The 13,638-nt window shown below is 41.0% G+C and overlaps 1 protein-coding gene across 1 annotated transcript in view; it reads left to right on the top strand.

Annotated features, from left to right (window-relative positions):
• The first annotated feature begins 605 nt into the window (after positions 1 to 605).
• The window catches only part of slc35e1 (solute carrier family 35 member E1), a 40,571-nt gene continuing 27,538 nt past the window's right edge, over positions 606 to 13,638 (top strand). The window contains exon 1 of the mRNA XM_039766564.1: positions 606 to 994. Within this exon, the coding sequence (XP_039622498.1) occupies positions 667 to 994 (328 nt within the window). The 5' untranslated portion in view covers positions 606 to 666. The remainder of the gene's footprint in view (positions 995 to 13,638) is intronic.

Here is a 13,638-nt window from a genome sequence, read left to right as displayed (position 1 = left end):
ATAATCTAGCTAGTTAAGAGTTGATTCGCAGTAGCTTTTTGAATCAATAAAACTACTTAATTCACTAAAAGCTCGTCTTTTAATAACGACCGCTGTTGGCTTTCAATTTCAATAAACAAAAGGAAAAATTCGTAACTATGCAACGGAGCTGGACAGGTTACAACAGCCAGGAATGAGTCACCAAAAGAATGAGTTGGCAGTACACCATCTATAGCAAGAAAACCTATAAAAACGGCAACTTCGCACAGTCGTAGGTATTTTTTTTTCCAACTAGTAAGGCAAAAGGCAAGCAGTCCTTATAAGGATAACCAGCCATCGTAAAGAGCAGATAATCCATCCGTTGTAACGCTCGGTGCCGACGCTAGAATATTATTAACGCAGTGCTGAATCCAACAAGCAAGTCATTAAAGAGTTTAGCCTTTATAACCTAGCCTAGCATCTTATCATTTGCGCTACTCTGTGTTTTATTTAGAGTCAAAAAGCCTTGACAACAGAATAATTCAATTTACTTGAAACAGCTTCAGGCTTCTGGAATCCTTTAAATTGTACTCGGACCTGACGTCATAAAAAAGCGCGGCGAATTGCTGAAGACGGATATAACGTAACGGGGCCCCGCCCCTTCGCCTGCGTGTCGCTCGGTGCCAATTGCGTTCACTCTCCGCGAACATGGCCGCGCCGGCTCGGCCCGCTGTCCGGGAGTGGGTTCGCATTGCTCTGCTTTGTCTGTGTTGGTACGCAGTAAGCTCCGGAGGAAATGTCATCAACAAGGTCATTTTGAACGGTTTCCCTCACCCGGTTACCGTGTCTCTTTTCCACATCTTATCCATCGTGGTTTTCCTTCCTCCGCTGCTCCGGGCCTGGGGGGTCCCCCACAGCGAACTCTCGGGTCGTTACTATCGCTGCTACATTCTGCCGCTGGCCTTCGGCAAATACTTCGCTTCAGTGTCTGCGCACTTCAGCATCTGGAAAGTCCCGGTGTCCTACGCGCACACTGGTGAGTGAACGGTTTGCTTGTGTCGAATGGAATGTGTTTTGATGTGAGGTGAGTGGGCTGGTATGGGGCCGGGGAGAAATCCGGATATGCATCCTTGTTTGTCAGGAAGATGACCGTGTAAACGTGAAGTATGGCCTTGGTCAATGCGAAGCACGTACTCTGACACACCTGTTAATAGTGAGGACTGCATGGCAGACACACCTGCCACGTAGATCCTACGGGTATCGCAGATTACATCGCTATGGTAGTACTCCCTGTTCACCGAGCGTTTAGCATTCAGCGTTGTAATTACTCTCTCATATTGCACACTCGTAGTGTGTACCAGCATTTATTTCAAAATCCCGCTCAGGCCGAACTTCCATTGTGTAACTCGCGAAAGTCACAGAAAGGTTTCGAATGTTTTAGCCTCAAAGCCAAGTGTAACCAGTTACCACGTTTACCCCATTCATTTCTTTCTGCAGATTGTTTTTGGGGTCAACATAACCTACTACAGTACTTAATTAAATATTCTGACCTCTTCCCTTTAAAAACATTTGGGACTGATCAGGATTAGATCTCCTTAATGTTTAACCCTATTTCTGCCAGGGCATGTTTTAACTTTTTTAAGAAATTCAATGTGATTTCATTTCCCCCCTCCGCCGCACTGTGTGATGGAGGTTGTAATAAAGTCACCTAGTCTGCCTTTGCTGTGCTATAATTTAAAGAAATAAATATGGCCTTTTGTTACACATCTTTATAATATGTCTCTTTTGATAAAGATAGAGCGTTATTTTTAACGTTAAAAATAAACACCATTAAAGTATTAATGAACTGGAATGGGTTAGAAACCCCAATCTCTGAATTTATATACATTTTGAAATAAAAATTCCAAGTAGCTTCTGAATTTTCAGCTATGTGTGAAAAGTCATGGCAGGAATAGAATTGTAAGAATTGTACTACAGGAATTAATTTTAGTTGGCAGAACTGAAGTTAGCTATCTAATTAAACAGGATTTTCAGTTAATAACAAGGATAATTTTCACATAGAGTTGTACTCCTGGATAGTAGATTCTCATTATATAGCACCTTTTGTTGAAATATACATCTGCCATGTGAAATTTGTTTTGTAAAAATTATATATATATATATATATATATATATATATATATATATATATATAAAATCTTGCCCAAGCTGATGCTTTACAATAGAGACAAAGGGGCACATGATGTGCATGTTGTACTGTTGTTTAGAAAAAAAAAAAAGTATTCAGATATATATAAATTACTATACTAAGTAAAGTGTGGTTAAGGAAGTGTGGTATACAAGAGTAAATAGGGTGGCATAGTAATGCAGATGTTAGTTCTGTCACTTTTCAGGTCTGGGGTGGTGGTTAATTCCTAGCACAGTGTCTGTGTTGTTTTTATGTTTTTTCACAGGTCTTTGTGCATTCTGGCATCCTCATCCACTTCAAATGCGTGTTGATAGCTTAGAAACAATTTTGAGAGAAAAATAATTTAAAGATTGTTTACAGTAAATCTGATCAATGTTATTAGAACTGTCAGCAAAAGGTGTCTTGGGGGAAAGCTATGATTATTTAACTTTATTCAATTGCTAATTTCCCAGAAGCTATTGTGTAATGTAAGAGAGTAGAAAATTTGCAAAAGCCTCAAGCTGTTAGTCACATTTACACTAGTGCTAAGTGTGTTATTGATGCATATCTTTACTAAACATTTGGTATTTGTGTTCCAGGAGCTAAATAGATTTTCACAAAAGTTTTGAAAGGCGTACCAAAAACTACATTTGAAGAGCTTTTACCATAATAATAATGATGTAGCAGTGATCTACATTTTGGTGGTTGTGAGCAAGTACACATTTTTTTTTTAATTTAAGAGTACAAATGATTGGGTAATGAAACATTCACCATTGGTGTTGATAGGGAGCCTTATTTGAACTTCTGCTTTAAATATACTGTATATTGCAGATTTATTGATTTTTGGAGTATTATGGTAGTGCAGTGTGTAGTGCTACTGCTTTAAAGCTCCTGAAGGTGGCGTTCACACACTGACCTTGTCGTTGTCTATATTTTATATATATATTTATCTCTTACCCCACTTTGTTTTATTGACCAAGAAAATCTTTTACTGTTTTCATGGAGGAGAGAGAGAACTAAATTCTCGATACGGTGGCCTTCTTTGAGAGCCCTTACTGAGCAACAACATGTCAAGATTTCCATTAAAAATATGAGATTACTTGTATTGCATTATTCATATGTCAGGTGAATAGTTAAGTGCTTATAATGTCTAAAACATGATGGGCAGTGTGGTGTATTGAAGACTTTGGATTTTGGACTTCAAACCCTGATGTTCTGGGTTTAAATCCCACTAATGTGGCCATGATAGAGTCACTTCAGCTGCGTTAACATTATACAAAGTTATTGTCTGTTATACCTGCATTTTTATCACTCTTTAATTTAATATTGTTTTTTATCAGTATGCTTCTGCTGGAGTATGTGAATTTCCCCTTGGGATTAATAAAGTATCAAAGTATCTATCCATCCATCCATCCATCCATCCAAAAGGCACCACTCAGATAATACTGTAAGTCACAATAATAATAATAATGACAATACTGTTGAATAATCCACTGTTGGAAAATTCTCATTTTTGGATGGTGTATTCCATTAAATATTCTCTCCATGCTTTCTTTCAGTTTTTATCTAGTTGTTATGGTTTTGCTTCCTCCTCATAACAACTGCATTAACATGCTTGGTTATTCAAGGACTAAATTGGCCTAGCTTGATTTAGTAAGGTTATATGCCTGAGAGTGCCCTTCAAAGAACTGATGCATCATCTGTGACTATTTCAGGCTTTCCCCCCACTGAAGGGATTAAGCAGGTTTAAAAATACAGTAAATTTTAGTGAGTCTTTCAGTGATCATCTTAATTTTGCTTCAGCCCAATCATGGATAACAGCAGTGGTAAAAGTAAACTTCTTATGTTTGCGCATGACTTTTTACTTGATATCACTGTGCAATTAATTTTCATTTTGATTTGCTTAACACTAGAATCCCTGAAGCTTACAATTTTTTTCGTTGCCCCGACCTCCTTAAATTTTCCTGACAAACACCTACAAGCCCATAGGTCCTTATCACTGAGCTAAAAGCCCACCTTTGTTTTGCATATGTGAGGATTAGCAGAACACAGCCTGCTACACCCATCACCCTATTCAGTTAGATGAAGGCATCGTCCACCTGCAGTCTTTGCAGTTCAAGCCTGTGTTTATCTAGTAATGGGTTTGAAGTAAATTATGTAGGCAATGAAATATTGTAATTTGAAATACATTTTATGTGTATCCAGTGTCTAACAATATGTGTATATGCAGAATGACAGAGGAAATGTGAGGCAAAAAATGCTGAACGCACGACTCGGCACAAAAAAAAATTGTAAGCTTCAGGAATTCTAGTGTTAAAAACATTGTTCATTATTGGGGTTACAATGGTAATGCTCATCTTGTAATTGCTGGATCCTTTTGCTAACAAATGAATAAATGTTTGGTAGAATTTATCACTTGGGTCACTCTCTCTGATCTCTTCCAGACATGCATTAAAACAGCTGCTCTTTGATCTCATGATTGGTATTGATGAATGGCATTCTTTCCTAAAATGGCTTTAATGACTGCAGATTTCTACTGCAAACGCATCGAAGCGAGATAATTCCACTCTTGCATTTATTTTAATTACACTCCATTCACACTAGCACAGCATGCTCGCTTAAAACGTGCGGTTTCATTGATGATAGAAAGTGTTTCTTAGCACAGAGGACCATAAATACATACAGTACATGAGAAGCTCTGCAGGCTCATTGTATTTCTATCCCATCCGTGTTGAAAAAGTTGGGTGCTGAAGAAAACATGAGCTATGCTGGTCTGAATAATCTTGTCAACACTTTTCATTTATTCTTATGAAAGCAGTTGCAGTCTTTTTACTGTGCATTCTCCAAAAGACACAGAAACCTGCCGAATACACACATGCAGACTTTGGATGTTTAATCACCTGATTCTTTTGCCATGGTTTTTTTTTTTTTGTTTTTTTAATACTACTATTTTTTGTGTGTTTTATAGTAAATGTTAATTTAACTGAAAATGAAACTTAGGCTAGTGAGTGTCCATATGTGTAGAGAAAATAAACACGTGGGGCTATGCTGTCTGTTCCACGTGCCCCTTATATTCTTCTTTTCAGTGTCACTAAGTGCTTTTATAATACAAGGAATTACAGCCCAGACTGGAGTTAAAATCTTGATAGCTCTTTAAAATGTACCCTGATAATTGTATGGATTAAACTATATCAGATTTTTTTTTTCTTCTGATCACTGATGTGTTTTTCCATAGAAGAGTGCACATTGCTTATGTGTCTTGCATCATTGTGTGTATGACTCATTTTATTCTTCTGCTCAAAGACACATGGTCAAAGTTAACAGTTTGTCCTGTTGTCCTGATGCTTCAAAACATTCAGATATATTACTGCACCCACATCTATGCTTGACTGTTGAGATAAGTACCTTACAATAGAATGCAGTGTTCATTTTTCTCTAAAATTCACAGTACCTGTGTCTGCTGAAAAGTCTCTTTTGACTTGTATGCCCATAGAAAGAATATTTCAGAACTGTTGAGGGTCATTGAGTTGCACTGTGGCATATTTGTGGAAAGTATTCATTGCCTTATTAATGCGTGGTGGTTTTAGCCCTCGGTCTTTCTCATGCAACAGTCATGAACACTTGTCTTAGCTAAGACAAAAGAGCACTGCATATCAATAGATATCATTCAAGGTTTATTTGTAATGCTTTAAGAATATTGTAGCTCTGACTTCTTTTTTTTTTTGGGGGTTTGCTTCTTTATTTGGCCTTATACAATTTTTTGCATTAGGAATTTATTTGTTTTCGCTTACCCCTTGGGGTCAGAACCCAGGGTCATCCATTGTGGAGCGCCCCTGGAGCAATTGGAGGTTAAAGACCTTGCTCAAGGGCCCAGCAAAATAGGATCTCTTTTGGCAGTGACAGGGATTCGATACGGCAACCTTTTGGATACCAGTGCAGATCCTTAGCCTCAGACCCACCACTTCGCCCCAAAATGTACCCTGGAGAATGCGAGCATCGATCCTGCTACATTTCGCATGCGATAAGTGCGCGCTGTACCATTTGAACTAATTCCCCACACAACCATGATTGTAGTTGGATTTACTTCCCTTTGCCAGCTGATGAACATTATTTTTTGTAGAGAATTTTTCAGCAGTTTTTGATTGTGAATGATGAGCCTATAGTACATATACAGTGTTTTTCCTGAAAATAAGCCCTAGCATGATTTTCAGGCTGCTGCGTAATATAAGCCCTACCCCAAAAATAAGCCCTAGTCAAGATCGGCAGCTGAAAAGTAAGGTGCCTAAGGCCAGGATTATACTTCATGCGATACGATGCGTGTGCCCAAAACAATATCTCTGAAAAGGATGTTTAATGATTACGTCCATCAATTTGGGGATGCGCCCAGTCTAGCATCATTGGCGCAAGTCAGAAACAAAATCCCTGGACAAGGCATCAGCTCATCGCAAGGTGAACACAAACACTCACATTCACTAGTGTCATTGTAGCTTCACCAAATCCCCAAACCTTCATGACTTTGGATGGAAAACTGAGCACACTGTGGAAACCTACCAGGAAAACATGCAAACTCCCGGCAGGGAACACAAGGAACGTGACTCCCTGCGAGACAGCAGTGCTACAGCTCTGCTACTGTGTCACCTCATATGTGTAACTATTCATTATTTAAAGAAGGTTAACGATTTATCTGTAAATGTAACATACATATTTTAATGCATTTCATCATGAAAGTGATATCCAGTACAAATCTAAGAATTCTAAATGTGCAGAGAACTGGAATATCATAAATGTGTGTTCTGTGGGGCAATTGCTGCTGTCAGTTCAGGAGGAAGCCCCAGAAGCGCATAGTGATTTAACAACTGGGTCGGTTTTAAGGTGACCTTTATGATGGTCTGCTTTAATGATAAAGTAAACTATGGGGTTAAAGTGGAAATTTCGAGGTTAAAGCAGAAATTTTTACTTTAATCACAAAATAGACATTTTCATTATGTCCTTTATTTTTTTTTTCTCTGTGCCTCAAATACACCGCAGTACATTCTGATGGTGTTGTAAAGGTGCAAAAAAATAAGACGGCACAGAAGATGGCATGTGAGACTTTTAAAATGTGTTATGTCATTACTTTGGGGAATATGCGATGCTTGAATATAAAAGCACCACAAATGCATTTGTATGTCGTCATTTTGCTTCACCATATCGAACCATTCATCAAACGCACGACGATCCTGGAGGATCCTAAAATCGGCTGGAGTAGCAAGAAATTCAGGCTGGAATTCAGGGTTTGAATGTGGAGAGTTACGATGATATTCCAGAAGAAGATGACATGACTGTATTTGGATAAATGTATATTGTTGTACATGAATAAATATAAGATATCCCCTGAAAATAAGCCCTAGTGCATCTTTTAGAGCAAAAATTAATAAGATCCTGTCTTATTTTTGGGGAAACACGGTAGTATGTTCTGACAATTAAATTGTAATAGTAAAGGCAAAGTTACTGCAGGGTAGATATTTACCTAAAGTGTTTTGTTGACCTAACTATCCTTTCAGATGGGTTGAGCTGATGTTTTTGGGGATTGGGTGGTATTTGGCACAATTTTTTCACAGCTAAGGACTGCATATTTGACTAGACTGCGTATCAAACAAATGTAAGAACCACTGAAATTTAATGCATTTTTTCTTTCAGGCTTCCCTTTATATATTAATTCATAATAAGATCTATAAAAAGGAAACAACATCATCATCAGCAGCTGTCTTGTCTTAAGTCTGATGGGTGGGTACACAAGACTGTGTTAATGTAAAAGTGTATTGCATCCTAGGATTTGGAAGAACTCCATAAAAAGCATTTGTAGGTGATCTTGGGCCTCATGTATAAACAGTGCATGCGCACAGAAATGTTGCGTAAGAACGTTTACACGTTCAAAACACGATGTATAAAACCTACACTTGGCGTAAAGCCACGCACTTTTCCACGATACGTCATACCTTGTCGTACGCAAGCTCTCTGCTCGGTTTTGCAGACTGGCGGCACCCAGCGTCAAAGCAGTGTTACTGTTCCTGTGTGGTTACTCTTTTATTTTCCTGACGCGGCTTTATAAATACACTGAAGCTAACCGCATATTGTTTATTAGTGTAATGTATCTGATTGTAATTAACTTGTAACAATATAATGGTCCAGGATATAGCCATAGTATTCCAAATACCATAACTGCTTTAGCGTTGTTACTCTCGCTGCACCTTCTTCTTCTTTCAGCTGCTCCCGTTAGGAGTTGCCACAGCGGATCATCTTTTTCCATATTACTCTCACTGCACCACTAAGAGTATTTATATCACTGTATCTGAGTGGGGAATCACAGCAGTAGCTGATCGGAAAGAGAATTATCGGTATACAGCATCAAGCCTACGCTGCCTCAGCCAAGGCAAAACGTTCCAAAGCCTTTCCTGTACGAACCTCGCGGTTCAGAAACAGTTTCATCCCAAGAACTATAAACGCACTCAATCAATTGCTCCTTGTAGAACTGTTTGTACTTATAAGTACAATCACCCCAGTGTAAACTTGCACTACAGTTACAATATTACACAACCTGAGCCACTTTATAAAGCGCGTATTTACATATGATGACGATATCATTTTTAAGATGAAATGCAGCAAAATGTTTATTATATTATACAGATAAAACTTTACCTTAATTTAAATAATCTATATTCTTCACTGGGACTGGCGTGAAGGATTGAAATATCTTCGTAGTACATGTTTAATTATTCTATGTTCCTTAAACGTTTTGAAGAATCCGCGCCCTAAGCGTACAGATGGCTTAACGTCTATTACAGACAGGGCTGTGGAGTCGGAGTCGAGGAGTCGGAGACAATTTTGGGTACCTGGAGTCGGAGTCTGCAAAAAGTTAACCGACTCCCACTAAATTTAAATGGGAATTAAAAAAGTAAGTTGAAATGTCCCAATTCACAAACAGTCATAATGAACTACTTCTCTGCTGTAAGAATAAAGCCCAATGCATGCAGTGCATAATGTTACCACAAAACGAACATGTCAGGTAACCATGAAGCATGCTTTTCATTGACTGTATGCGTCACTATATGGGATGTAATGCACAGGTAAGGTGCGCCACCGCTTTCCATTGTGTCGTGTTCCACTGTTACAGGGAACTGTGAACCTAGCCTAAAGCCCCCCATACATTTACAGATGCACTGCCGATTTTTCGGCCGTTCAACGAGTCATCATGCGTCAAACGCCTGAAAAATCATCTGGTGTGTTCTCAGCTCCGTCGGCTCCCCTTCGCTATGCGCTAGTGAAGGGGGCCGAAGAAGCCAAGAACACAGATCTCCCTACCTGTCTCCAGCAGAGGCTCGTTCTGCTGATCAGCTGGCCGGTGAGTGACACAATGCACTAAACTTCCGGCTGACCCACAGAGGAGACAGCCACTGCAGCAGACAGAGGCATCACATTACTTTGGATGGGGGCGGTGGTCAGCAAGCTGGATCTGCCCGTCCATGTGGACACCCGCAATCTGCGGCCGCCAATCAATTGTGTTTGTCTTTAATCTGGCATTATAGTAGAGTGTTGGCTTCCTAGCCAGTAGTTCTGTGGTGAAATGACATGTATGTTGCCTTCCTTTCCTTCAATGGATGTAGAAAATACATTAGCATAGTATATACATACAGAGGAGTCAGAGTCGGAGTCGGAAGATTTAGAAACTGAGGAGTGTGGAGTCGGAGCATTTATCTACCGACTCCACAGCCCTGATTACAGAGCTGATTGTGTGGTGATCGGTTACTTGGAGAAAGAGAAAAGCAAGGACTGCAGCGGCGGCCACGCCAATTCATATTGAATATAAAACGGAAAGAGAAAATAACGACACAGCTAAAAACGTAGTGGCAAATTTCGACAAATGGTAAACGCTTGTGTTATGAGCACGAGGCGGCTATGCAGTGTCCGCAACGGACATGGCCATTCACCGTGCAAAAGATACCATATTGAAATTGGCGAGCAAAGGGGCCACTGATTCTTTCGTGCACAAGCTTTACTTTTCACGCTGACCGGGATTTATGTAGCGGAAGAACGCGGAAGTTGGAGTACGCACAGATTCCTGCATCTGGATTTTTCTGTGCATAAGCACATTTCAGCTTTTGTGCTTACATCATGTTATAGTGCGAATTCTACGCACGCCGTTATACATGAGGCCCCTGGTCACCACATAAAGTAGTGTAGAAGCAGCAGTCCAGTCACAGGTCAGAATTTTGAAGATAAAGCAAGGTATATCTGTTTACACCTGCATTAATGTGTGTTATGATTAGTAACCGCATGACCACTATAAGAAAACGGACAATCTACGATAAAGCGTTGGGGCACCACCCTGGTGACTCCATATAAATAAACTTTGAAAAGACAATGAAAACCCACAATAATTGTGGAGAAATCTGTCCAGACATGAGTTCACAATTGAACTGCCTCTAAATGGGTGGATCTTACTGATCTTACAGGTGGCTGGGTGCCAGAAGTGGTGTCAGTGGGATTATAGCCATCAGTCTTCTGATCTGCACAGGTTAGAAATGGAGAGGCATTAAGGCATAGCTCTGACCCCTGGAGTGATGGGAATTACAGTAATTATTTTGTTCACTTCCTTTACTGAAGAAGCGAACATTTTACTGATGTCGCCAAAACAATTTTTTATTCCACATGCTTCAATATGGCTGACCTAGTCTCCCAAACTGCCTTACAGCTACCCATCTACAGTAATCCCTCGCTATATCGCGCTTCGACTTTCGCGGATTTTAAATGTAAGCACATCTAAATATATATCACGGATTTTTCGCTGGTTCGCCGCTTTCTGGACAATGGGTCTTTAATTTAGGTTACATGCTTCCTCAGTTTGATTGCCCGGTTCATTTCATACAAGGGACGCTATTGGCGGATGGCTTAGAAGCTACCCAATCAGAGCATGTATTACATATTAACTAAAACTCCTCAATGCTATAAGATATGCTTCCCGCGTGGCGCTTGTTTTGTTTGCTTCTCTCTGTCTCTCTCACTCTCTCTGCCTGAAGGAGGGGGTGTGAGCAGAGGGGGCTGTTTACACAGTGGCTGTTTGCCTAGAAGATATGGACGCTCCTCTACAAAATGCCGCTTTATCCCGGTGCTTCTGTATACTTAAAAGCACGTATTGATTTTTTGATTGTTTGCTTTTCTTAGTGAGCGCTCTCTCTGACATTATCTGCTCTTCACGGTGCTCCTTTGAAGATAAGATATGTTTGCATTCTTTTAATTGTGAGAAAGGACTACCATCTCTGTCTTGTAATGAAGCACAGTTTAAACGTTTGACTAAAGGGTGTTATTTTATATCTAGAGGGCTCTAATAATGTTAACAGTGTGGGAGAGTTTATAAGGGCTTAAAATATATAAAAATAACCATACAAACATATGGTTTCTACTTCGCGGATTTTCACCTATCAGGCTTGGGGTCTGGAACGCAACCCCCACGATCGAGGAGGGATTACTGTATTTAGAAGGTCGTAAACAGGTTTTCTATGCTCTGTGAAAATATTCGATTTATAAATAAAGAATCCTAGTTCGCGGAAATTCATTTATCGCGGCAGAGTCTGGAACGGATTAACTGCGATAAACGAGGGTTGACTGTATAACTTGTTGTCAGTAATGGAGGCAGGTTTACATCTAGTGGTCATTATAAATGTGACTGCACATGAAAAACAGGTTTAAATATGCTGGTCATACATTACAGATAGACATTATTCGCAGCTTTGCTCAGTGGTTGATGGGTGCCCACGAGGTGACACTCCTCTGGTCATGGGTGACTTCAATGCAGCCACTAGCACTGACAGGGCTGGCTATGAGGATTGTCTCGGTCCCCATGGGTTTGGTGACCGTGGTGAAAGTGGCTCCATGTTCCTTGACTTTGCAAAAGGTCAGGCGCTGCGAATCGCTGGATCATGGTTCCAGGACCCAGAACCGCATCGTTGGACTTGGTACTCCAATACTGGTGGTATGGTGAAGGAGATTGATCACATCCTCGTGAGCAGATGCTGGGGGCTCTTGCAAAACTGCAGGGTCTACAGAAGTGCCCAGTTTGTGAGCTCTGACCACAGACTTGTTGTTGCTACTTAGGATTCAGTTTAGGTCCAGCAGGTTACCACCTACTAGGAAAATGAGCCTGGACTTGGCCAGACTCCAAGACCAGGCTGTTTCTAATCAGTTTGCACGCAGTTTGTTTGAGGAACTTGCAGATTTGGCTACGACTGCCAATCCTAATGTGATATGGGAGACCTTCCGTGACAAGACCATGAAGGTTTCTGAGGATTGTGTTGGTGTTTCTGGTGTTCCCAGAAGGAGGTGTTTCATCTTGCAGGGCACCCTGGGTTTTCATCAAGAGGAGTTGCAGCGTATGGCTGAATTGCAACTCTGGTCTGTACCGGCAACTGAGAAGGACGGTTGTGAGGGCAGATAAAGAGGTGTTTGTTAGAGGAATCTGTGAGCAAGTGACACACCATCTGTGGTCTAGCGACCCACATCCTGCTTACAGAGGAATCAAAGCATTATGCACATCTGAATCTGTTCCTCAGAGAGTCTAAGTCAGGGTGGCTGATGGAAGGGTCCTTAAGGATGACACTGCAGTTTTGACCTGCTGGGCTGGCTACTTTGAGCAGTTGTTCAGAGCTGATCCTCCGGCTAGAATGTTGGATATCTCTGGGTCCACGGTTCTTGAGGTTGATCCTCCAATTAGCTATGAACCACCCAATCTTCCTGAGATTGCACAGGTTGTGAACCAGCTTAAGGGGGATTGAGGCTGCAGGGATCTTTGGTATCCGGGGTGAACTTCTTCAGGCTTCTGGTAAGGCTGTCTTCCTGGATGCAAGCAATCTTTGCTTCCATTTGGGAGACTGGTATCTTCCCAAATGACTGGAAAATGGCACTTGTCATCCCTATCTGGAAAGGGAATGGTGATCACCTGCATTGCAGCAACTACAGGAGGATAACACTACTCTCAGTGCTAGGTAAGGTCCTTGCTAGGGTCATCCTCAATAGGATCCATGATCACTTGCTCACCTATCGGTGACTGTAACAGTCTGGTTTTACGCCTAAGAAGTCTACCATCGACCACATCCTGGCACTGAAGGTTCTCATGGAGCACAAACGTGAATATCAGCAGTTTTTTTGCAGCCTTTGTCGATTTTCGTAAAGTGTTTGACTCGGTTGATCAGGCTGCCCTGTGGGACATCCTGAGGGTTTGCAGGATCCCCTCGAGGTTGCTGGATATCATGGCCGGCCTGCACACTGGTAGTGTGACTGCTGTGCAGAGTGGAGGCAGAACCTCTGTGTTTTTCCCAGTTGATTCTGGGGTTCGTCAGTGGTGTGTTCTTGCTCCTACTTTGTTGAATGCTTGTATGGACTGGGTGTTGGGAAAGGTCGTGGGGTCCAGCAGCTGTGGGGCATCTGTTGGTGAAGAAAGATTCACGAATCTTGACTTTTCTGACAATGCTGTGATCTTC

The sequence above is a fragment of the Polypterus senegalus genome, chromosome 10 (assembly GCF_016835505.1).
Source record: "Polypterus senegalus isolate Bchr_013 chromosome 10, ASM1683550v1, whole genome shotgun sequence".
Taxonomy (NCBI): domain Eukaryota; kingdom Metazoa; phylum Chordata; class Cladistia; order Polypteriformes; family Polypteridae; genus Polypterus; species Polypterus senegalus.
Note: the sequence above shows the minus strand (reverse complement) of the source record. Positions and strands in the feature narration are given on the sequence as shown.